At 34.0% G+C, this 25327-nt stretch overlaps 2 protein-coding genes across 4 annotated transcripts in view; one reads left to right on the forward strand and one right to left on the reverse strand.

Moving 5' to 3' along the window:
* The window catches only part of LOC149785280 (rho GTPase-activating protein 5-like), a 188509-nt gene extending 169083 nt beyond the window's left edge, over positions 1–19426 (forward strand). The window contains exons 25-28 of one of the 2 annotated variants that reach the window (XM_089979150.1): positions 1310–1441; positions 2010–2066; positions 5551–5656; positions 7981–19426. In XM_089979150.1, coding sequence (XP_089835276.1) covers positions 1310–1441; positions 2010–2066; positions 5551–5656; positions 7981–8170 — 485 coding nt within the window. In that variant the 3' untranslated portion in view covers positions 8171–19426. The remainder of the gene's footprint in view (positions 1–1309; positions 1442–2009; positions 2067–5550; positions 5657–7980) is intronic. The other variant, XM_089979151.1, reaches the window with a different exon arrangement.
* A 192-nt stretch (positions 19427–19618) lies between these two features.
* LOC149785281 (palmitoyltransferase ZDHHC17-like) overlaps positions 19619–25327 on the reverse strand; it is a 58987-nt gene continuing 53278 nt past the window's right edge. The window contains exons 15-16 of one of the 2 annotated variants that reach the window (XM_089979152.1): positions 25024–25183; positions 19619–20081 (exon numbers count right to left, since the gene is read on the reverse strand). In XM_089979152.1, the coding sequence (XP_089835278.1) occupies positions 19998–20081; positions 25024–25183 (244 nt within the window). In that variant the 3' untranslated portion in view covers positions 19619–19997. Of the gene's footprint in view, positions 25184–25327 lie in introns of both variants that reach the window. The other variant, XM_089979153.1, reaches the window with a different exon arrangement.

Genomic DNA, 25327 nt, shown 5'->3' on the forward strand with positions numbered 1-25327 from the left:
ACTGCAGAGATGAAGTTTTATTGTGCCAGTTGCATAGAGGACACACATACCTGTCTTGTACAGTCCTCCTGAAGGGTGAACCTTGGCAAGAGTTCATACCTTGTCTGTGCCAACTGATAGTTGAATACACCCTTGCTAAGTATGCCAACCAGCATTCTGAGAGAAAAGTATTTTGATGCGAACTCCATGAAGAAACTTAATCATGATATACTTCCCAAGAAAATCTTGACATTTTGAGGGAATGCAGTTTTTCAGTTATATAATAAATTTGAACATGCTTTTTTAAGGATTTTGCTTTTCCCTTGTTATATATTCACATTACATTTACCTTTTATAAGTTAGAACTTAATGTTTATGGGTGTTTTTTTAAAAGAATTTATCCTCCTATATGTTTGCTATTTCTTTATATTTACATATTTAGAACTTTCCTATCAATTGACATCTATAGCCAGTATTGTGCCAACTTGCCATTCAGCCCTACAACTTGTACTACAAAACTGAAAAATCATCAGTAATGTTGAGTATATAGGCATTCACCTGAGAGTAATAAATTGATTTAACAACACAGATTCTTGCAATATCACTGTAAAAGTACAAATCGCATTTTTAAAACTTGATTATTTTACAATTCTTACAAGATTATGTCATGTGTTTCCAAGATATATGATTATTGGGCAAATTGATGCAGACAAGACTGAGAATCAGCTGTAATAATTCAAAATCAAATTTTAAAAGTCGCTTGGAAGAAAAACTAGTTTCATCATTAGAAAAGGCTAGTGTAATTCATCAACTGATCAATAAGTTCATTACATTTTATCACTATGAATAGGTGCTATTCTGACTGGAGAGAGGAAGGGAGTCTTTTATGGGAGGTTGTCAGGGCAGTTTGATATGTCATACGGTACAGTGCTAGTAAATATGAAAAGGGCCCTATCGTAGGACTTAATTATAATAAAGAAGTGGTGTGAGCATTAAAAGAAGTTTATTGGTTATGTCCAATGCTTTCTGAGCTATATTGGATTGTCAGAAGTTAGAGCTTGTATGTAAGGAACCAGAAAATGTCAGTGTTTAATTTGCTTAATTTAAATACAAAGATCTTTCTTCATCCCAAATTCAGCAAATTTAGGTGGGCCATTTTTTGACCATTTGGTTGTGGTGGGTGTTTATATATAGATGTTTATGTATTGTTGATATCAACAGAATTTGTTCTGATACTCTTCACAGATGAGGGAGGAAAGTGTATACAGATATTTAAGTTAAATTATGATTAAAGTTGTTAGTTATCACCAAGTTTTTCTTTTATTTGCAGATTCAAATGTTGATATAAGTACGTTAGAGATACAGGTAAATGCAGTGGCCACAGTGCTGAAGGCTTTCTTCAATGACCTATCAGATCCTCTAGTCCCAGTAGCTCTTTATGATGAATTGATAGAGGCATCAGGTAATTATAGAAAAGTTAACTAAACTGTAACTCCATGTGTATGGATGTCAGAGTCAGTGTAAAAATGCATGTACTTTTTAATTGGATGGAAGAAATTGTCTAAGGCACAGTCCACATTTGTATTGCTGGTTGTTTGATTTGTTTCTGCTGTAAAGTGAGTATCAGTTGTATACATCTGGATTATCAAAAGGAGTCCTCATAATTGTAGAAGAGATTAGGCAAAGTCACATAGGCCAGACCATGGTAAATAAAGAGATGCAAGCATCTGTTGATTGTCAGTGCCTTATTATAAATTTGATCAGTGGACTAATTACAATTGTCTGTGCTTCGAAACCTCATTTCTGTAAGCACACTTCAGTACAGTACTTTAAATCCTTCCTGAATTGTTTGGAAGACTCAACATTATATAGAGTACCATATATTTTTTTTTAAAAATAGTGCTCAATTATTGGAATTATTCCGTAATCTAATTTGTTTGTCAAAGAAAGATGGAAGTCCATGGAATACTCATCAGAATTTTAAAAAATTGCAATATCAATATCACTAAGTCACTTTCACTATTCCTTAGAGACAGGAAAGACAAGTAAGGGAGGCAATGCTGTAACTGCACCATTATCTCCTACTGGTATGACATTTAATACTTCACTTTACTTCTGATATCTGTGTAGACTTAACTCACTTCAAAAGTTTCTAAGAGCGGAAAAGGTCTCAGAGTTTAACAAGACTAACAAGTTCTTTTTGGGAAATCTGTGTGTTCTGTGGGTTAAAGAAGACCAAACAGTCCATTCCAGAACATATCATAAAGCACTGTGACAAGCTGCAGCTGTGTAGTCATAGACTGAAGATTTAGAGTGGAGTTGTGGACTATTCTGACTAAATGGGTAAACCTTAATCCCAATTTAAAGAATTTGTAGCACAAAAGTGTTGCATGACTTAAATGAAAGATGTACCTGGTAATTATAATTATCACTGAAGTACATATGTTCTCAATTTAGACTTGTGGAAGTGAAGAATTTTTCTAACTTCTGTCACTGTCCAAATCTTCATTAGATGATTAATACCTGCTGATTGAGTGATTTGAATTTTTGTCATTCAAGGAAAGTCTTGTTTACTTCGAGATGATTGTAAGGAAGAAGTAAAATAGCTTTGCTTTGAAAATTCTTTGCAAGTCAGAAATGACAATACCTTTCACAGATTTATTCTTGCACTGAGTGCCACTGTACTAGAGCTTTTCAATGCAGTGCTGAACACGTTCTGCTTGTATTTTTTTAATCTATTATTATACATCATTTCATTTGACTCCTTTGCCAGAGTGTCAGACATGTATATTTGCCAATTCTTGGAATTTTTATTATCCTGTCCAACCTTTGAACATACTGGTTTGCATTGTTCACTACATATAAGGACTTTCTTGTATATAAAAAATACTGTTCACTTTTGCATGTTTATCTGGTTTCCTTTTTACAAGAAAGAATTTTGTTATAGAAATTAAAACAAGGAAGAAACATACATCTTTGCCAGTAATTTTGTTGCTGTTATTGTTTTGGTTTATTTTTGTTCTAGTAAGCTTCATCAAAAAACCTTTGTATATAGCCATTTTAAATCTGTTGTATTAACAGTTATGAAAATAGACAAGCGCATCATGGGTACCTGTACTGTTTATCTAGCAAAAAGTAGAATATCGGTAGGTCACAACGGTCTGCTTTTCTCTATCCTGTCATAACATCGCTTGTTAGCAGTTAGTACCATTTTTCAGATAGAGCCACACTTTTGGCAGAGCAGGGTGGACATGGTATTCTTGGGAATTATTGTTTATCCATTGTAATAGGAGTCTGTAATTTCTCCTTTATTAATGGAAAAGCATTGCCTCCAGACCACATAGCCACAGAACTGAACACAAACATTTAACCAATGCTTAAATTTAAAATCCATTAATTATCAATAAGTTTCTATAGGATGAGGGTTGAACCCAACAATTTTTCTGTACTAGCATTGGGGTAATTTTACAATGAAAACTATCCTTGTTTTTCGCTCAAAATAATTTTGTTGTGGAGTGTCCAAGATGCCAAACTAAGATGCCACCATCATCTCTTAAGGAGCTTCTACAAATGATTAGTACATTATTGCAACAAATTTCTTTTTCATGATGATGATATTTCAGCTTATGCTTTAGTTCTGCTTTCATTTCGTAAAATGGTCATCTCACTGTATTTACATTGCTTTACACCAAGCTTGCAGATTGCATAGACCCAGATCATCTGTTTTAATGTGCCCTGACAGATAAGGATCAGTAGTAAAACAGACATGAACCCTCATCAGCCAATGCATTAACCTGGGTCAATGCAAGTTTCATTTTGAGGCCATTAGCGTATTTATTCGATGATAAGCCCATGTTTGATGATGCCACCACTCCCACCCCATTTTTATGAAATTTTGCAAATATTTACCAAAGACATCTTTTTCTGATAATAAGCCAACTCCCTACTTTCCAACAATGAAATTTTGGGCTGGCCCTCTGGTCTTATCATGGGAGAAATAGTATATATGAGCAGAAAAAGCAGCTTGTCCTTATCTCAGACAAAGCTTATTTTGTGAGACATATTAGTTGCACCTAACATGTGTTTGCAGATAGCAAGGGTAAACTTTTCTGCTGGCAACAGCAGTGGTGGTGGTATTGTTTTCGTCAATAAGGCTTGGTATCAAACTTTTGTGCCCCAACATGAATATGGAAGAAATATAGTATTACCCTTGTCTGTACATACATGATACGTCCAGCAAACATTAAGTGCAGTATTTCGGTTCATGTATCCTGCATTGTTGGCTGCAGGATAGTAAGTGGTTACAGAGCCTTTTGCTGTAAGGAAACATTTCTAGTTAAAACTTGATTTATATTTGTAATAGTTATATGCCCCTCTGCAGATTAAAAAGTTCAACATTTTTGGCAAAATTTGAAAAATTACTGTGATGGCAGTAAGTTTTAAACCAGTCATTGATCTTCAGTTGTGCTAAATGATATCTTGCACTCTTGTGTCCTAGCAGCGGATAAGGCAGCACACTCTATTGAACAAGATCATGCACTACAGTTAGCATGGTAGTGCACCAGTCAACAGTCTAATTTACTATAAAAGGTAGGTAGTACTCTAATGAACAGGCTGCACTTTGTAATGGGAGTAGTGGCAGTAATTATGGATATTGTACTGAACCAATATTGAATAAAAACATTTTCTTGAGATTTAGCATATTAAGGAAATGAAAATGATGTTGATAATTTGGTTTTTCACTCTTTGGAGGCATTTAAACTCCCTAATTGTATACCATATATACACTTAAGTCTAGTCAAATTGCAAACAACAAAGATCCTGATCTACCATAGCATAATGCACCTTTAGATCAGGGTCTGTGTTTGTTCTACTGATTCCTCCAAACAAAAACTGCACAGTCCCAGATCTGCAGGCACATTATGCAATGGCAGATCATGGTCTATGCAGTTTGTAATTGCACTCCTCTAATAGGTGAGTGTATACAGTACATCATATCATATAATAGATGTAAATGGTAGAAAGTGCTTTTATAATTATTACTTCTATTATTGTAGTGATATGACTGAAAAATTGTTAAAGCTACGTTAAAAATCCTAATCACACACACACACATTTATTATCATTATTATTGAAGTTGCATATTGGGCCATTGAAAGTGATGCTGCTAACAAATAAATATTAAAAGGTATGCAGTGTGCTTGGGGTGGAAATGGACCAACTTTGTAAACATCTTGGCATGAAGGCTTTTCAGTATTAGATAAATGACGACCTTTCAGATATTGAATAAAATGCAATTTTTTAATAGAAATCTTGAAATAATTGTTTTTTCTGAAATACGTAATCTACAGCATTGGAATTGGCATTCCTACACCTACTGCCCCAGATTCCTTGGCCAGGCATATGGCTATCTGGTACAAGTCTGTAAGGACTTCTGTTTATTTTTTCACATATCTATAGAAGATTCCCACTTGCTCTTTGTTCAAACTTACATAGTTGAAATTATTCTCCATGAATAAGCCCATGCAACATTTCTTAGATAATCAGCATCTGAAATATTTTCTATTTCAGGTGTAAGTGACAAAAGCAGTCGTCTCCTGGCTTTGAGAGGTGTGTTCCGAAAGATGCATCCCCTCAATTTTGAAGTCCTAAAATATCTCATTACCCATTTGAATAAGTAAGTCTACAGTCGATGGTGTCATACATTTTGCAAGGATTAATGTTTAGTTTTCAGCACCAATTGGTAAAATTTAATGGGTTTAAATTTGCTATTTTAGGGTGATTTGGCAAAGAAGTCTGTATTTAATGATACAGAAACTTGTTAATACTGCAGTATCTCATCTGCTTTAATAAAAGTTAAATGGTTTTACTAGTGCAATAATTTGGTGACGGAATTAAACATTTTTGCTGATTTTTATTATTTCTACAGGACATAGATGTCGGTCATCAGTCTGTCTATTAGCATAAGTTTGTTGTTGCTATTCTTTGGAAGATTGCCAGGATTGCCATGAAATTTTACACACATGTTCATCCCAAGGTCTGTATAGTCCTAATGAAAACAGTGATGCTCACACATCCAGTATCGCCTCCACAGCTGTAATTTAAAAATCTGTTCTCTACTCTTTTGAATGTATGGTCATCTTATTAACATGGTTTTTCTTTTTACAAAAAGTCCTCTTATGATGTCTAGTTGATCCTAAATAAAAATAGTGTTGATCTGATGTCCAATATGGCCACTAAAGCAGCAGTCTTGAAAATCATGCTCTTATTGAATGAAAAGTAATATTGACATTTGGTTTTAACCAGATGATTTTTTTCTTCTTATCTAGTTGGTACCAAATGAAAATGGTTCCACTTGGACATTTAATAGGGCCACCACATTGGCCATCTTGACATTTTTATTATCACTACTCTTTCTGGTTGGATGAACATAACAGCATGGGAATTTCATGAAAATATGTCTTATAATGTCTTCTTGGCCTTAAATGAAAATGGTGTCCACCTTCATGTCCATTATGGTCACTTCAACAGCCATCTTAAAAATCTTTTTATTGCTGCTTCTGAACAGAAAGTCATATCAGCACCAGTTTTTTACCAGAAGACTTCTTATGATGTCTAGTTAGAATCACTCTGGTGGCCTAAGTGGTTAGAGCATCAGCCTCGGATATAGGAAGTCGTTGTTTAGAACCCTAGCCAAGTCATACCAAAGACTTCTAAAAAAAATGGTACTAGCAGTTACCTTGCTTGGCACTCAGCATCAAGAGGTTAGTGTTAGGACTTGGTCAACCTAGTGTCAGGATAATGTGACTAGGTGGGACATGATGCCACATGTCTGTGGCAAGATGCCCCAGTGCTAGACGTGACATTAAACTACCACACTGAAGATATCATGTCGATATGACTGAAATTTTGTAAGCTATGTTTAAAATCCAAATCACACACACATGATGTCTTGTTAGTACTAAATAAAAATGGATGCCTGATGAGCACCATTTCCATTTAGGATTAACTAGAGATCTTTAAAAATCTGTTAGTGAAAACACGGTGCTGATATGACCATCTACAGCAATCCTTCAGGTAGTTTAGGAGGAGTTGTGATAACAAACTTGTGCTAATAGATGGACATTGAATGACAGGCAACAGGCCATCCTATAAACTATTCTGGTCTTTAAATGGTATGTGTACAATGATAATATTTCAACCAAACTTTGTGTATGGCTTGCTTCTTGGATGAGGAAGAAGCTTGTCAGTTTCTTTGCCAAAAGGTCAGAAGTTAATGTCACTGTCATTGAAAGAAGACAATTGGTTTCTGAACAATAAATGTTTGTTTTACATCACAAGCCAAAACTTTGTGATGGGCAAGCATTTTGGGTATGTAAAAAGTTTATTGATTTGGGGGTTAAAAAAGTCAAAGCTAACATTAGTTCCACATCACAGATCTGAACCAGACTTTTTGGATGGCTTGCAACTGGGGCAAGGAAGAAGCCATATTGATTTTGCAGTCAAAAGGTGAAAGGATAAAGTTACTCTGACTGAAAGAAATATGTTTTTGCACACAATTTGAATTCTTGACAATGTTCCTTCACCAAAGTTTGTGGATGTCACACATTGAGTACAAAAGCAGTCTGTTGATTTTGGGGTCAGTAGGTCAAAAGTCACAATCAGTTGTGGCTCCAAGAAAAATCTCTTTTGCAGAAAACCTTTTGTTCAAAATTAAGTTCCTTGACCAAACTTTGTGGATCTGATACTTAGGGTAATAAAGAAAGCTTTAGATTCTGATGTGTAAATGTCAGATTCTTTAAGCCTAACAGAACAATGGTTTCTGCATAGCAAATTTAGTTCAAGATTGCATTCCTTAACCGAAGGTCCAGGTCATTGAGACATAGGTCAGTAATCTGCAGTCATTGCTAGTGCCTACATAGAAGTGAGTTACACCTAAGGCAGCCATATAATTTTACATTCACAATACTCATTTCTTAAATGGTTGAACTTATTTTTCAGAGTTGGCAAGCATTCCCAGGAAAACAGCATGGACAGCAAAAATCTGGCTCGATGCTGGTGGCCTACACTGATACGAATGAACTTTGATACTTTTGAGAAAATGGCAATGTACTCTCGAATACCAGAGGAAATTCTGCAAACTTTAATAGAGCAGTGTGGTTTCTTCTTCCACGGAGAGAATGAAATATGAAGTTCACCTTGCATAGATGGATTAGAGTGTTATATGACATTTTTGTTGGAAAGATAAAAAGTTTGCCAAAGAAAATGTCAAATTAAGATAAGTTAAAAGCTTTACTTTGAATTGGATATGTATATATTTTCCAGTAATTGGAGGGAAAAAGTGTCATCTGCAACAGTCATAATCTATACCATGATCAAAGCAAAGCCTTATGTAGACTGTGCTGATGATGATGTCCTATTTGCTTACAAGATGCAGAAATGCACTTTTGTATACCGAAAATAGTTTGTAGTCCAGTCAAAAGGATGTACTAAAGTACTTTTGTTACATCATATTTCATGTGTATGTGTACCAGTTTGGTACTTTAGGTCTGTGCTAATGTTATTTATTAGACTTTGCAGATTCAAAGAACACATAGTTGAAAACTATTTGGTCTTTTATTAAAGTCATTAGGCTTTTACATGCAGCTTTGTAAGCTAGTCAAATATCTGATGATTAAGAAAAGTTGACAGTGTGAACTTTAAGCATATAATTGTTGAAAATTGTTTTGTTGCTTGATCTGTAGATATGGAATCACCAATCAGTTCATCTCATGTCTGGTTCAAAAGAGACAGAAGAAAATAGTCAGTGTAACAGCAGGGCCCTAAATGCTTCACTTTTCTTGGACCCTGTTTGGGAATTGAGATTCACCAGTATCTTGCTCAATTTATTGTAAATGCTTGTTCATAATACAGCTTTCCAACAAACTGAATAATACAGAATTCCTAATGCCATTTTGTGATCAAGATAAATCTTGCTGATTTGGAATCTTGCAGATGAAAACCTAATAAGGCTGTAACAACTATTTCATGAAAAAAATTGAAGAAGTCTGTGATTTCCTAGGAGACCATGACACTTAAAATCATTAGATTCATTATTCAGTAATCATGTTGAGTTGGAAATACATCTCTCCCTCATTATAACATGCCTCATTATACTGTGATTACAGATTATAACATGGCACCACAATGGACTTCTTTACCAAATCATATCAATGTACAAAGATGCTGCCAGACCATGGGATTCTCGTTAAAAAAATTATTAGTCATGCAACTTCCCAAAACCAGTTGGTGAAATATCATGCAAATTATTTGTGGTTCCCTCAGTTTGTTGTACCCAGTGTGTTTTAAAAAACAAAAAAATTAAAACGATATTTAAATTAACAGTTTCAAAAATTATGTCTTAGTCATCCAGTTTGCCAGTGATCGCAATAAAGCTTTACTAAGGTAGATTTAGTGTTTGAATACAAACAGCTGTATGGTTGAGATCTGCTGTGGTTTTCACAGAAACTATCAAGGGGTTCCAATGAAATTATCTTCTAGAAGGGTATAACAAAACTGATCCATTGATCAGCCATAGCAGAATTGTATAGAGCTTAACAAGCAGCAAATTTTATGAATGTCGAAACAGAAGATAACCAATTTCTTAATGGTAAGATGATTAAAACCAATTCCTTTATGGTATAATCATCTGCTTCGGTTGATAGTACAGAACAAGATTAAAGCTGTCCTGTTCTGACATGAAGACTTTGCACAAACCAATGACACAGAACTAGTCTGTACTGCAAAAAACCAATGACATGGAAATAGTCAGTACCTCATCCATGCATGGGGAACCAGAGGCCAAGACAAAGAGAAGAAAAGAAACGAAATTCCAAAACATATGGTTGATTACCTACAACTAGTTCAGGAAAGAACCAGAAAGGAGGGATGTTGTGTGTTTTTTGTCAAGAGTATAAGAAAGATGATCTATTCACTAACAAAAATGGTTGCACGGTTTAACCTACCTTTGTCAAAGGCTGAAACCTTGGCATACAGCCTTGCAACAGATCCTACAAAAGAAATATCCTAAGAACAATATGATCGAGTTTTGGAAAAATATGTTTGATTATCCTGAAGAACAGCTTCTTGATTTGTTTAAATTGACCAAAATTGCAGTGGTTCTTCCATTACCAACAGCAAATTGTGAGAGGGGATTTAGTTCACTAAACAGAATTGACACTGCTCCTAACATCAGAAACAGTGAATAAACTGATGAATATTCATATGCAAGGGGGTCATATAGACCATTTCCTGTTTTTACAGGCTTTGACGAGTGATAGGAAGCAGACAAGAATATTAACCAGCACAGCACACTAAATTTGGTCTGCAGATACTTTCTATATTTGTTAAAGCAGTGATATAAAGTCATTAAATGCTCATCTTAAATTGGGTATGCATATTCCTTATAATGATGTTGTCACTCATCAGCTCCCATTTGGTATTATTCCCCCTGATTACCCCCCCCCCAACCAGAGGTAGGTGTGGGGGACCTCCCTTTCTTAAGAAAACTCCTGGCAGCATCTCTGAATGTATAACAATATAACAGTATGGGTTGAAAGAAGACGATGAAGTTTAGTGTTACATGTATATCTTCGTTTCCTTTTTAAAACAATTATTTAACAGATTGTTTTAGAACCTGATATACAGCGGTTTGATACATTGTGCTACTCTCAGTATATTATGGTTGTATACATAACACAGTTCACAGCACAGCACAGTTTGATATATAGCACGGTTGGCAATTATGGACCCTGACTATCACATTATGAGTTAGAGCTGTACAAGTTTTTGCTTGGATTGATAGAATGTGTTCATTATTTGCACTGAGTCATGGAAATGTCAGTGCAAGATCCTACAGTCACAATTTTGAAGTCGTGAGAAAGCTTGCCAGTAGCTTCTCGTCGGTGGTTCTTTCCGGGGTTTTTCCGGGTTCTTCCTCCACCATTAATACTGGCCGCCATGTATAGCCTATCGTGTGCTGAAAAATGGCGTTAAACCCCACAATAACAACAACAACAACAAATTTGAAGTAGTTGATAATTCAGAATTTGTCGTGACTACTTACAACTTGTCATCATTTAATAATGTGAATAATTTCCTCGACTTACAATTAAGTAGAATCAGTTATACTGTACTGCAAACATTAGAATTATACAGTTAACATTTGGTGTAGTGGATGTATGGAAAACAGAAAATGTGGACTTTGATTTCAGCCAGCACAGATCAATGCAGTCACTGTAAATATGGCAAGGGCTATACCACTGTTTGTTGTGAAAATGAAGTTTTGAAACAAAATACTGTATTTATCCAGTGATAAGGCCATGCATCATTAGAAGCCTACCCCCATTTTGTACAACATTTTGGCATACATTTACAAATATATCACTGTCTGATAATAGGCCCACCACCTACTTTTTGAAAAATTTATTAGGGTGGCCCCCTGGTCTTATTATATTAAAAATTCTGTACATTAAATACCTGTATCTCTCATAACGCATGTTTCCTGTGTTGAATTCCAAAACTTTTATGTTTTTTTTTATTTCTCCAGCTGTGTACAGAAACAAAGATTTGAAATTAATCTAAATGTGCTAGGTACTGAGATCAATACAGTGTTGAGTACAAAGATGGAAGTCAGACTGGAAAATGTAGATTTCTTTAATATATGTAGAGGTTTTAAAGATCTGTGAAATTTGGCTTGTATGTAGAGTTATTTATCATAAGATAATTTTCATTTTTTTCTAACCTCAGAATGAAGTTAAAATGTTTGTACTTAGATGCCTTTGTAAAGGAATCTTACTTATGTTATCAAACTCTTCCTTTATGGTCTGGAAAACATTTAAGGTTTTGTAATTATGTTGAATCATGAATTATAAATGATCAGTTAAGTCCACCCCACAAATTATCTAAGGATAATGTTGGGGGGGAAATATATAAAAGCCCCCCCTTGATTGTATTGGCATGTGTGGTTAGATACATAACAAAATTGAATGCGTCAAATCAAAATGAAAAAAAAAAAAACCAGGATGATGATTTTTTAAATTATGCTTTAACTTTATTCCTGCAAAATACCATAAACCAAGTGAAACATTTGCAGCAGTGTGCAATATGCATACTTTTTTTCAAATACTTTTTTTATTGTGCTGTTTTTGCTTGTTTGCCAGGCCATTTATCAGGGCATTTTATTAGAGGAATTTATTTTGATTTTTAAGTATATCCTTTTGCAGTAAAATAAAAATTAAATTGTCTTAAATTTGGATTTGTTTCCATCATAAAAACATGTTCTTTTAGTCAGAATGAGGAGAAAATTAATTGAAAACAGAAGAAAAAAATTGCTCACTTGTTCCACTGACTTGTTCTGTAATTTAATCATGGGATGCTAGAGGTGGGTGATCTAATTCAATAATACCTCATGGTGTGTTGTATTGTTGCTTATTTAATGATCTGTACTCTTTGTTGATGCTTAGTGCTTATCTACCTCCTGTAATGGATAACCTGCCCACACATGAATCCAGCAGATGATGTGTTTACAATGGTCGTCTTGTTCCTTGTTTCAAAAGTTTGCATCATGAGCAAAGTGTCTTGAAACGGAAAACCAGTCTTGAAATCCCATAAATCACTTGCATGATCTAGCAGCGAATAAGATTAATGGCTGAGCTTCATTTAATATACATTTGGAAAATTGTTAACATTTTGTACCCTGTATTGCAGTACATGTTTTTTGGGGGTTTTTTTTCAGTGTTAAGTGTTCTAGGCTCTTTTTGTCACAGAAAGATATATATATATATATATATATATATATATATATATATATATATATATATATATATACATACATACATACACACACTCATTAATATTAAAGCCATTTTTCTGCAGCTGTATTGTACATAGTAAAAAATAAGCATATTTCTTGCACGTTTGCCTCCTACTTCAGATACTGTTGACTTCATATGCACCGATTTATATCACAGTCTTATCTTTATCTGTGTCTTCTTGTTGTAATTGGAAGTTTATAGTTATAAAATTTTATTTTACAATCCTTGCCATTCCTTATTAAATGTCAGAGGCTACTTACATTCTTTTGACTTTAGGTTGCTTTTTTTAGTTAATGTCAGGTGAACCAGACATGTATTCAAATAAAAATAACCAAAGTATTTGCACAGTGTATACTGTAATTCTTGCCTTCAGCAAAACCATTTTATTTAAAACATGTAACCCTGTGTAAAATTCACAAAGAAAACCCACAAAATGAAAAATTGCATGATTCTTCAAGCATGCCTTTCATGCTTTTGAAATTCAGTATGCTAGTAGTTTAGTACAAGAACAAAAGTTGAGAAGATCTAAGAATAACAATATTATTTTTTTTACTGTGATATTAGTTTTCTTGCAGAAATTTATTTTAGAATTAAGAACTTGTACTTGCAGAGCATAGTCTTTTCATGGTAGTATTGAAACTTGAAAAAGTGAAGCAGTATTCAACATTTTCTTATAATGATTCTTATCCTATTTGGGAACAAATTGCTTTAATTAGAAAATACAAGTATTCAAACCTTTTGATTGCTGCATTCCTTTCTTATGTCAAAAATTGTATGTTTAATTATAATTTGCATATTCAAGAAAGTTAGTTACAATGAAAGTAAAAAGAAAATCTATCTGAAATTGTCAGCAATGATTATCAAGAATGCCAGAAACACATTTTTACTCCTGTATCTGGATTAATGCGCTAAGTTAGAAAATCTAAGGAACTGACACCAGTATGCTTTCTATTCATGACTGAGTATGAGAACCAAACATTTATAGTTTAGGTGATAACTTTTTTTTCTTTGATATGTGTGTATTGTTTGCATGATTATTTGATGCATTGGTTTTCATGAAGATGATTCAAAATATGCTTAGGTTAACAAACTATTAAATTCTTCTATAGTTTATCATGTCAAACTGAAAGCATTTAAATTTTCTAAATAATGGAGCAGTTACATAAATGCCTGAAGGATGGTGAAGACTGAAAAATCGGAGCTGTCATATATGTGCCAGAAAGGCTTTTAAATGCTGTAACTTTAAAATTGTCACAACCAAAGTTAATAAGTAAAAAATATTGCACGCAGTTGGAATTACAGGAATAGTATATTTCAAAGTTTTGAAATATTGTATATTCACATATTCTTGTAGACATCAATTTTACTGGTTTTATGACAGATTTACCGTTTTTTCAATACCTTTTTATTTGTGGATTGGAGATGGTTCCAATTGTTTTCTCAAAAGGAACAAAGTTCATTGGGTCTTCAAATTGCAGCAACCATTAAATCTACAAAAAATTGGTATTTCACAGAAGATGGCGAATTCACATTTGCAGTACCCAAAGGTCAATTATATTTCATAGATTGAAGTAGTTCTCATTAATGCTTTATAAACATTCCAAAAAGTGCTGAAGATTTAAATACAATATTTGGCTTTTGGTTGTTCAAGACAAAGATCTTTATTTATGATAATACCAAATAATATTTTAATGCCTCTGCCATATTGCCATATTGGAAGAGGCACAGTACTTTGTTGCCCTGCCTGCCCATTACATCACACCGATCACAAATGTCATATTTTTGTCAATAACTCTTGAAGGACTCATTGGATTGCAAATAACTTTGCTTATGAGGCTCTATTTAATAAGACCAACCATATCTACCTTATATGCTCACTTGTAAGTCGAGTCCAAACTCTGAATACATAGCTCTTGATCTGTCGTAGCATAATGCACATGCAGATCAGGGTTTATGTTGCCTTTTCTACTAATTACTCCTTAAAAATTACATGGACCCATATATTTGGGAACATTGTGATGGCAGATCTGGGTCTGTGCAGTTTGCAGTTGGACTCCTCTTATAAACGAGCATATATGATAGATCAAGTTTGAGTTTCACTGTTTTCCAGCAGAATTGTATAGAGTTGTAGGCCCTGTTTGACTTGGCTGTTTGGTCTTCTGATTCATTTCTGCTTATCAACTTTTGCAGGATTTAATAGATTGAAATCAAATTTGTTTTGAGGTTTTACATTCAGAAGACTTCCAACAATTCTCATTTTTTAGGGTGGGAGGTTTTTTTATGGAGTTGTGGCTTCTGACTATGGCATTTATTTCTTCTCAGTAACTTATGCAAGATGTAATGGATTAAAATTAAATTGGTATTAGTTTTTACATTCATAAGACTTTTCATGGAATTATGGCTTCTTTTTAACTTAGACTATGGCATTTGCTTAATGGATTAAAATCAAATTTGGTAGAAGGCTTTATGTGAAGAATATCTGTATCAAGTTTGACTTAACATTTTCTGAACAAAAATTCTACAGGGTTATGGCCCCTGTATAACTTGGAACTTTGCATTTCATTTCTGTGCAGTAATTTTTAAAAGATACAAGCTTTAGACAAAAAAGACCTAGGTCCAGTTTGATTTTCACCATTTTCCAACAAACATAATTCAGTTTGACTTTGAGATCTGATCTTCAGTGTCCTTGAAGTAAATCTTGAAGTACTTCATGAACTGAAACCAGATTTGGTACAAAGCTTTCTATGGACAAAGAGATTTTTACTAATTTTAGGGCTCAGTTTTACAGAGTTATGGCCCCAGTTTCACTTAAAAAGTTGACCCTTTAATTGCATCATACATGTTGGGACATGTATGTCATACTGACTCATAAAAAGTTGTAACCATAGAGTACAAGTTTTATAAATAAATTTTTAGAAAACAACATGCACAATTGTCAGATTCATTTGATCAACTTGTCTGTTACAGTTTATGAAGTTTAACCCCATTTTGAAAACTGGCGCTTCCTTGTCAGTTTTTTATAAACTTAATGCATATCCTCGAAGTCAGAACGAATTCATTTACCTTACCTAGTCCATATTGAACATCAGCAAACAAAACTGAATAAACATGTATTATTTATTTTGTATGGGTTTAATGTCTTGTCACTAGTCGTGTGCATTATAGATTTTGGAGATCTTTAGACAGGTCGCTAGGCAGGTGCTTTGTTAATCAGGATAATCAAATGGGCCTTAGTTTTAGGTAATTTTTTTAAATTATTTTAAAAAAATTATAGTTAATGGAGGGGGAAAAAAAGGCATTGTAAAGGACCAGATACACACCATGCCAAGATGGGATGTGATTTGTCTTGCATTGATTTATAGCACTGCATCACTTACTGGCATTCCGCTGGAAAGCATACAAAATAACTGCAAAAATCAGTTTTGAGTGTTGATAACATCTGTTCAAAGTAACAAGAAAATGGTCACAAAAGTAAATTCCAATATTGTGAATGCAGATGCTGTAAATGGATAAACGTCAATGTTGAAAATTTACCAAATTTTCTAATATTTGAAAAAGCCCACCTTTTAATTATAATGTAATTGAAACAAAATTCATTGGTTAAATATCTGATTTCTCAGATTTTGAGATTTAAAATGTCACAGTTGATTTTGTTGTTTCGTTAGTGTTTCACAGCACAGCAACACAAGTGGGTTATTTAGTGCCGAGGCTTTTGGAATGAAGTGCCTTGCCCACAGATACACTATTTTTAACCAGCCTGGGCTTATCCAATGGTAGGATTCTAACTTGTACCCTTTCAGTCTCAAAGTCTAGCACACAAGCTGTTGAGCCTCTGGGTCCTTGTCACAGTTGAAGACTGGATTACAAAAGCAATGGAAAAAAAACCATGCAGAAAATTTCACTAAATATGGGAGTTCAGGATTTAATTGAATGCACGAATGGTTGTATTAAATATTTTTACGGTTTAATTGGCAGGAGGAATGAATGAAAAATGTCACCAAAGTCACTGTCTCCTAGGTACCAGTGTTTCCTAGTATTTCATTATATATGAATATTTAAAATAACAAACATTAATACTGGTTTTGCACTTGAAAATAATATAATTTACAAATTAGTGGATGTGATTTAACTTGTGTTCTGATGCTGTCTTTTTTGTAAACGATTTCCTGGTAGTCCTTCAAAATGTGTTTGAAGTTAATACAATTCTGGATGTATACATCTGATAGAGATTATTTTTATTGAAATGCATACAAGGAAACGTTTGTTTTTGAAAAATTTATCGAGTTCAAAGTTAGTCCATATGATAGTTAATCTCCAGATGACAGGCAACAGAGTTAAATCATGTTTCCAACTCAAGCACGAATTAATAGGATGTAAATGAGATTGTTTTATTAATTTTTTAAAAACCTGTATTAACATGGCTGACAAGAATCAGCCATTTTCATCATGGTTAACTTAATTTACTTGTTTTAGAAAGTGGTTTGTCTGTGGTGTGGACGCATGTTTAAGATGCAGGGAGAAACAAAACTGAAAAGCTAGAACAGGGCCAATTTGTGTTCCATTGTAGATTATGCTTTGTTTTCCTCATAATCCTGTCTTTCACTGTTGTCCATTGTTATTATTATTAATGTCTATATCATTATTGAATTATTATTACCATATGTGAACAAGTGTAAACCCATATATGACATTACAAAATTTGCCGGCAGATCATTGGTGATGTCATTCTATCTGCTTAACAAAGTTAACAGATGGTGGTCTGGTGACACATTAGGTGATGGTAGATATGGGTAACATTTTTGCAGGTGGATGCTAATTCTACACATGTAAATATGTCAGAGGCATTATGTGTCAATATCATCATCATGGTTGCTGGAGTTACACTATTCATTCATTATCCAGTTATTTTAGCTCACCTGGTCATAAGGCCAAGTGTGTTTATGGTGTGGTCCTTCGTTATCTTGAAAAACTACTCAACAGATTTTGACCAAAGAGCATCCCAGTAAGAGTTTCTTTCACATTTATTGAAATCTGCTATCTGTTGTGGATGTCATTACTAAAAATAGAAAAACTGAAAACACTCAACAGGTAAGGATTAAATTTGAAGTAAAAAAAAGCATTCTGTCAGTAAGATATCTCAAATTATCCAAATCTTCCATCAAATATTGCTACCGTTTCTAAAAATAGAAAAATCTTTTTACGTCTTCTAGAAACAAAAAGTGCATAGTCAACTTTCATATTTGTACAAATGACGAGTCTGCCATCAAATATGGCCAGGGTTACTAAAACAATAAAATAAAATTTAAAAGACTTCTCAAGATTCGGCTCATCAGAATTTTACCAGCTTTGAAGAAAAAAACTTCAACTGGACTGAAAGCATAAAGGCCTTTAAAGTTCATACAAATGATGCCAACCTGCTGTCAAATATGGCCATCATTACTAAAAAGTACAAGAAACTTAAACGACTTCTCAAAAGCCACTAAATAGAATGTGTCCATATTGGCAAGAAAGTATCTTGGCATGAAGGGCTTTCAGAGCTTGACAAATGATGTTGATGTGCCATCAGAAATGGATGAAGTAAAGTATAAAACCTGGAGAACCTAGAAACATTAATATGTGTAATCACAGCACTGGAAGAAATTTAAATTGAAAGCATCCTTCTGACCTAGATTTTTTCATCAGCTTCTTGCATTTGGCAGATGTCGGCCAGGTGAGCAATGTCAGGCCTACTTGGGCCTCGTTTCTGTTTTGTTATAGCCATGTGCCCTTACAGAATTTTCCTCTTGAAAAAAAAATTGTGATTATCCGAATAACAAGAGACCCCCTTTTTGTCAAGTCTGCCTTCTATTATGCTAGATTAGGAAAAATATTTAACAGTAAAACGTTTACTCCGATCTTTAGGGTGTGGACAGAAGCATGTATGGAGAGTCGTGCACACAGATGCTTTCTTGATACTGTTTTTTAGTTTTTCTGCAAAGATGTGCTCCACAGTAAGACAAATGGCTGCAAGTCTTCAGAGAGGAATAATTCACTGTAATTAGTAACATGTATCCTTATTTATGAAGGATTATCCTTGACAAATGGTGTGTAAAAGATAATATAAACAAGTTAGCAAGATAATGAACAGCAAAAGGCTTCTTCAGCTGGAAAGGCTCGTGTGGTTTTTTGAAGATCAAAAACAACATAGGAGCCTTTCGAACTGATAAATTTGAACCGAGAGAATGTTTGTCAGGGGAAGCCTAAGTGGGATACGATCTGCCATTAAGCTAGAATATATTTAATGCTGGTTCAGTATGTCAGCTGGCATTTTTCCGTTTCAAACAACTTTATTTTGTTTTGGACATGCTTACAAGGTAAACTTCTGTAAGTGTACACATGTAATTGCTTCTTGCACATTGTCTAGCCTTATTTGCATTCATCCATTTTTACAGCAAGCTGTCTACATTTTATACAACAGTGTACTGATGCCATCATTTGTATGATTATTATATTATTCCAAGATACTGGATATTGTTATTTGCTTATGTTATTAATTACCAATTTAATTGAGCCGATTTTAGTGGATGTGTAATAAAGAGGATTTAAATGTGAAATTGTTGATATTTTTGTTTGACTTCTCAAATATTTTCAAAGGATGAGCAGGTGCAGATACTTTAAAATTTTACTTCATTGGAAAATTTGGGTATAACTTAAATTATACATAAAATTTCATGAAACTACTTGTTTTGAAATGTGAGAATCTAATTTTGGTACAAGACGGGTACTGAAATAACACAAATACCATCTTTTAGACAAAAGCATTTTAATCATAAAAAAACTAAAAAAGTAAATGTAACACTAATTATGTACATTATTCTGATCAAAGAACCATAAAATTTAATTTCACACACATGGTAAATATATTTATGCAAACATTTTTATCACACTATTATGAAATGCTGTATATCTGCAAGATGATTTCAGTGTAGACTAGAGGTGTATTCTGATCACAAACCTAGTTTTTAGATTTGTTCAAGTCAATGTTTTTGTCAACAGTTTTTGCTTCTGTTAGTTTTAAGGGCACTTTTAACACCTTTTTGGCAATATCATGCCAAGGAAATGGAAGCTATGTGCCTTTCCCAATGACACACCGAGGCAACCGATTCTGGCTGGCCTTGGTGGGTATCAAACTCGCCACCCTTGGATTCCGAGTGCAACACTCAACCAACTTAGCCAATGAGGCGCAGTTTCTTCAATGGGAGACTTGGGCTGAAAATAGTATGTAAAGAAGAATTCACTTCTCTTATACTTGTATAATACATAATTGATTTTCACGAAACTAAGTACATGTACAAGTTTAATCACGTACAACAGCATATCTTGTACATGCAAAATTTGCACAACTCTGGAGTTATATTTCCATAATTGCATAAATTGCACAGATTTAACATAACAGAATTTTCTAAAAGACTCCATGTTTAGTTAATATAAATATGTTTAGATACAACCTGCATGGATCATAAAATCTGTGTAGACCTACAATAAGGAGAGATCTGCCTCTGCGCCAGTAGAACACCCTTATAAATAATGTGGACCCAAATCTACCATCACATTAATGTGCCAGCAGATCATAGTGGACACCATTAATTCTACTTGTGATTTCCTGTGAACTATGAAGAGTCTGATCTCCCAAAATGTTATGTAACAGCAGATCTGGGTCAACTTTAAAAACAGTTTGGAGTGTATTATAAGTAGGAAAATTGGACTGAAGCAATGAATGTCAAAACTTCTTACAATCTGAACCTAACTTCAGCTAACAAAAAACTCTGGATAGTTTGATTAATACTGAACAGTAAAATGCACTTAAAATCTGTTAAACTTGATCATTAAAAAAAATATACAAGTACAAAAATTTAATACCTTGATTTGATACTACTAAAATACTTCTTCTAAAATCAAATATTTGACACAAAAAATTCTGTATGGTTCCAACAACATATTGTTAGAAATGTCAGGATAGTGAGAGTTCAAGAAAATGTAATTTGTTTTGATCCCACTAAAACTGTAAGTAGAAAAGTACAATCTCATCTGCAGGCACTGTTATAAATACAATTTATCAGATTCATAAAGCTGATCCATGCAAATATAGGCACTTTATATTGCGAGGTGTTCCAACAATACTGTGCTGATAGTGAATGAAACCCTCCCCTCACCCCCCCCCAAAACAACAAAAATCTAGATTAATGGTTTGAAATAACACTATTTGTTTCATATGTGGCAAGAACTAAACTTAATTTGGAAATATAACACAAACTGACCATTTTAGTATAATCCATGACCATATCTGCATTACAAGAGGGGCTTTATAGCAACAGGTCTTAATCAGTGTCCACAATATTTTAATGGCACAATACACTTTATAAATAAGTCTCCACTTTCACGTTCTTACAAAAGGAGAATAACTGAGTGGAGATATGCTGCCAATATACCTGGTCAAGAAAAAGTTTTAAAATGCCAATTGCTATAAAAGTCCTTATTATTTTCATAAAAAATATTCTAAATTCTGATTGGCTTAACAGGTCACATGCATTTAACAGTAACACAACAGTCTTCACAGTGATTTCAGTTCTACAAAACGACATATGGTTAATGAAGATATATGTGGATAACAGTGTGAAAGTAATAAAGCAATTGCAGACTTGTTTTGCTCTGCACACTGTTTCATTGAAATGTGAAATACAGATATTTGTATCTGCCATGTATTGGCCATTATCTCGTTTCACATGTAAATAAAACAATGTACTGAACTGAACAAAAGCCCATGACAAAAGAATGAGGAGTGGGCAACCTGGAACTCATTTATGGCAAAAAATGGTATCAGAACCTGCATGTACAATCCTACCATCAGCCCAGGTCAGCAGATGTACTTGTTTATGGGCATGGCACTTTATTTCCCTCGACAAGATGAAAGCATCATGTCTTACTGTGCCAGAAAAAAATGGTAAACCCAAATAAATCTCACACCAATCACATGACACCTCATGTCTATCATAGGAATTTCCAAAGGAGTTTGGAAGTTCCTCAAGCCAGAGATGATTTACACTAACTCCTTTAGCATTCATGGGTTCTTGAACTAAAAAAGGACCTGTAACAAAGACATTTTCAAGGGAACCAATAAGTTCATTTATAGAAAAAGAAAAAACAAATCTTGCATCAATCACACTGTCAGTTTAGATATAAACAACCATATATGCTGTACCTTTAAAGTCAATGCAACACATTCAGATTTATTTTGTTCCAACTTATCTAGCTATGGGTATTAAAGTAGTTTTCTTGCTTTACTGTATGTTTTGAATGAATGTGATAAACATAATCTAACATTAGTATCAATTTCAAGTGAAATTATTAATGCCAGAGTAATTTTAATATTGCTAAGAGATACATATTTTTAACTCAATTTCACAAAATGTTTCCATGCACTCATGTAAAATATTTTATTGATGAAAGCACAAAGTATTTAAAAGTCACAAGTGACTACAAGTTCGCAATCAACTTAACAGAAGCAAAATGTTTGAAAGATTCAAAACAAACGTGCATCAATAGCCTCTTACATAAACTTTGTCAAGAAGGGCAATAACTCTTATAATATGTGACCCAAGAGGTTTTACATTAGTCTAAAATGCAAATTAACAATAAGGCCTTGGGTTAAAAGACACCCATGTCAAGATAATTTCCAGCTGTTTGGTAGAAATGAGTGGCATTTGACATGTTGTTTCATTGTTTCTACTTTGAGTAACTTCAGCAGGACCAGATGGTACACTGGCATCTTTGTAAAACTGTGAAAGGTGTTCATGGTAGGACTCTTCCTGTCTAATTAAGTATAATATGGAAAGAAAGTAATTCAAGAATTGGTTGTTTGGTTGTTTTTTTGCACCTGATTCGAGAAAAGTATCATTTGTTGATTTTCTATCTGGTTGATAAGGCAGCCACCCTGGACACACCTTTGATGGAGCATGTCTGAAGAAATATTCATGGCAAGTTTGATCAAAATTGGCTAGGCCATTCTAAAGAAGCAGAAAAGAGGCTTTCCATGCTTGCTATGGAAGTCACAAAATTGACAGGGAAGTCAAACTGGACATAATTTTGACACAGTATAGTGTAAGAAACACTTCTACCATGTTTTTCCAAAATTACCTCAGCTATTTTAGAGATGTCAGAAAGAGGTTTACCACCTGACTACTAAGGAAACCAGCCTGGACAAAATTTTAATAGAGTATATCCTAACAGACATTCCTACCCAACTTGACTGAAACTGGCTCAACCATTCTAAAGAAGTGTAAAGTAGGTTGATTCCAACTGGTTGCCAAGGATGCCTGGTGTGCTGTGTAATTGCAAAACGACAGTGATATTTTGAAACTAAATAGCATGACTATAATACTTGTAAAGATTATAGCAATCCATCTTCACCTGCAGGATAAGTTGCATTCACCGGATTGTGACAGACAAAAGATTGAAAAGACACAAGGATTCCTATATACTGCCAACAATTTTAAGTCCTATATTTAGAAAACAGCTGAAATGTCAATAAATCCTATTGGCATCATATCTGGTTTATTTTGTTGAAGCTATAAAGCAGAAACTTGAAACCACCCTCTAAATTCTCTGATGATCAATCTCTCGTTGAAATTATCGTATCTATCAAGAAATCTCAAAAATCATTTTACTAACAAATAAAGATTTACAATTCCAATATTAACTCTTGTCTAAGCAACTTACTTGGCACTGCCAATAAAACAATAATGATGTTGTTGTTGTTGTGGGGTTTAACACCATTTTTCAGCACACGATATACATGGTGGCCAGTATTAATGGTGGAGGAAGAACCTGGGAAAACCCCAGAAAGAACCACCGACCCACAAGAAGCTACTGGCAAGCTTTCTCACATACCCACATTGGCCGAATCTGAGACTCGAACCCACGCAGACAGGTGAGATGGCAGTGATCTGTAACGGAGAGCGCTTTAGACCATTCGGCCACTTGGGGGGCCCCCCAATAAAGCAATGAAGATTCAGCTCAGCTTTTACTACACTTAATCAATTTGGAGTTTTGGATTGCGGAAGTCTATCAGACCAAAATTAAAAAAAAAAAGAATAATAAAGAGCAATGATCATTAGTCATAATGTTTCTATCGTAATATTGGAAAGTAAAACTATTCTCCTTAAATAAGAAATAACATTTTCAAAAAAAGGTTTGGTTTGAGCTGTGTGGGGTTTAACACCATTTTTTTGCACATGATACTAAAGTGACACCAATGCATGTGGACAGATCAGAGATGTGAGTGATCTGTAATGGTAAGTAGTCCACTCTGCCACCTGGTGCCTCATAAAATAAAGACTTGCTCTGAAACATGATGACTTATGAAATGTTTGATCAATTAAACAAGAAACCCCCTTTCTGTTGAGCCTGCCTTTTATTTAGTTATTAACTACGACGTTTTAATATTAGCTTAATCTAAACAACTTTGGCATTGACCATAATCTAGGATGTGGACAAATGTATTGATGTTTGGACTCGCACAAGGACACCAAAGTGTTCACTTGTTGAGAATACTGATAAGGAAGGTTCAATAAAAACTAGATAAGGTCATATAAATGTATAATAATATTTCATACCCCCATCCCAAATTTCATCCTCCCATTCTCAAAATAAGGATTATGGAATATGTTTTTAACAACAATCTCAAATCAAATGTGTGGTTTCATTGACTGGTTTTCCAACAACAAAATGATGTTTGTGGTGAATGTAAAGAAAAAATGCACATAGTATTAAAATTACTACTTAGTTATTTATAAAAATTCAGTGAATCACCAGGTTTGAATGAGTGGGTTCCAGTGTTGCATCATCAACATATGAATAAAATATGCCAGAAGTGACTAATCATTCTGAAAACAACCAAGAGCTGTAGCATATAGTAACTTACCAATACTATGAGTAATGTACTTGTTATGTTGTCACTCTTCATGATAAGCAGTACAAACAGAAATAAGTTACAGGGTTTTGCATACAAAATAGTCTAATTATGAAATATTTATATAAATATATAAAAAGGTACTGAACATGCTTAGAATATGTGTGACAGTTAACTGCAAAACTGTATTTTAATGGGTGGATACCCCACTCTGTATAGGACTAGTTGAGATCAAATTCATACAAATTGGTAATTTTCTCTTGACACTTGAAGAGATGGATTGGATTGGGCTTGAGCAGATCCTGGCACTTCATACAAGTTCATCCAGTCAATTTTGTGTGGACGGAAGAGTCCACAACATCGGATTTCTAGTGTGTCAATCAGGTTCTTGAAAACTCCACGACTGAAATGACAAACAAAATGTTCTGAAACTGCTACTATACATCAATTTATAAATTATGTAATTACAAGTGTAACTCTAGCAAATAATGTAATAAGGAATTTCAATGCTGAGTTTTATTCCAATTAGCTATTCATCACATAGAGA

The sequence above is a fragment of the Sinohyriopsis cumingii genome, chromosome 13, assembly GCF_028554795.1.
Source record: "Sinohyriopsis cumingii isolate HCF-2022 chromosome 13, ASM2855479v2, whole genome shotgun sequence".
NCBI lineage: Eukaryota > Metazoa > Mollusca > Bivalvia > Unionida > Unionidae > Sinohyriopsis > Sinohyriopsis cumingii.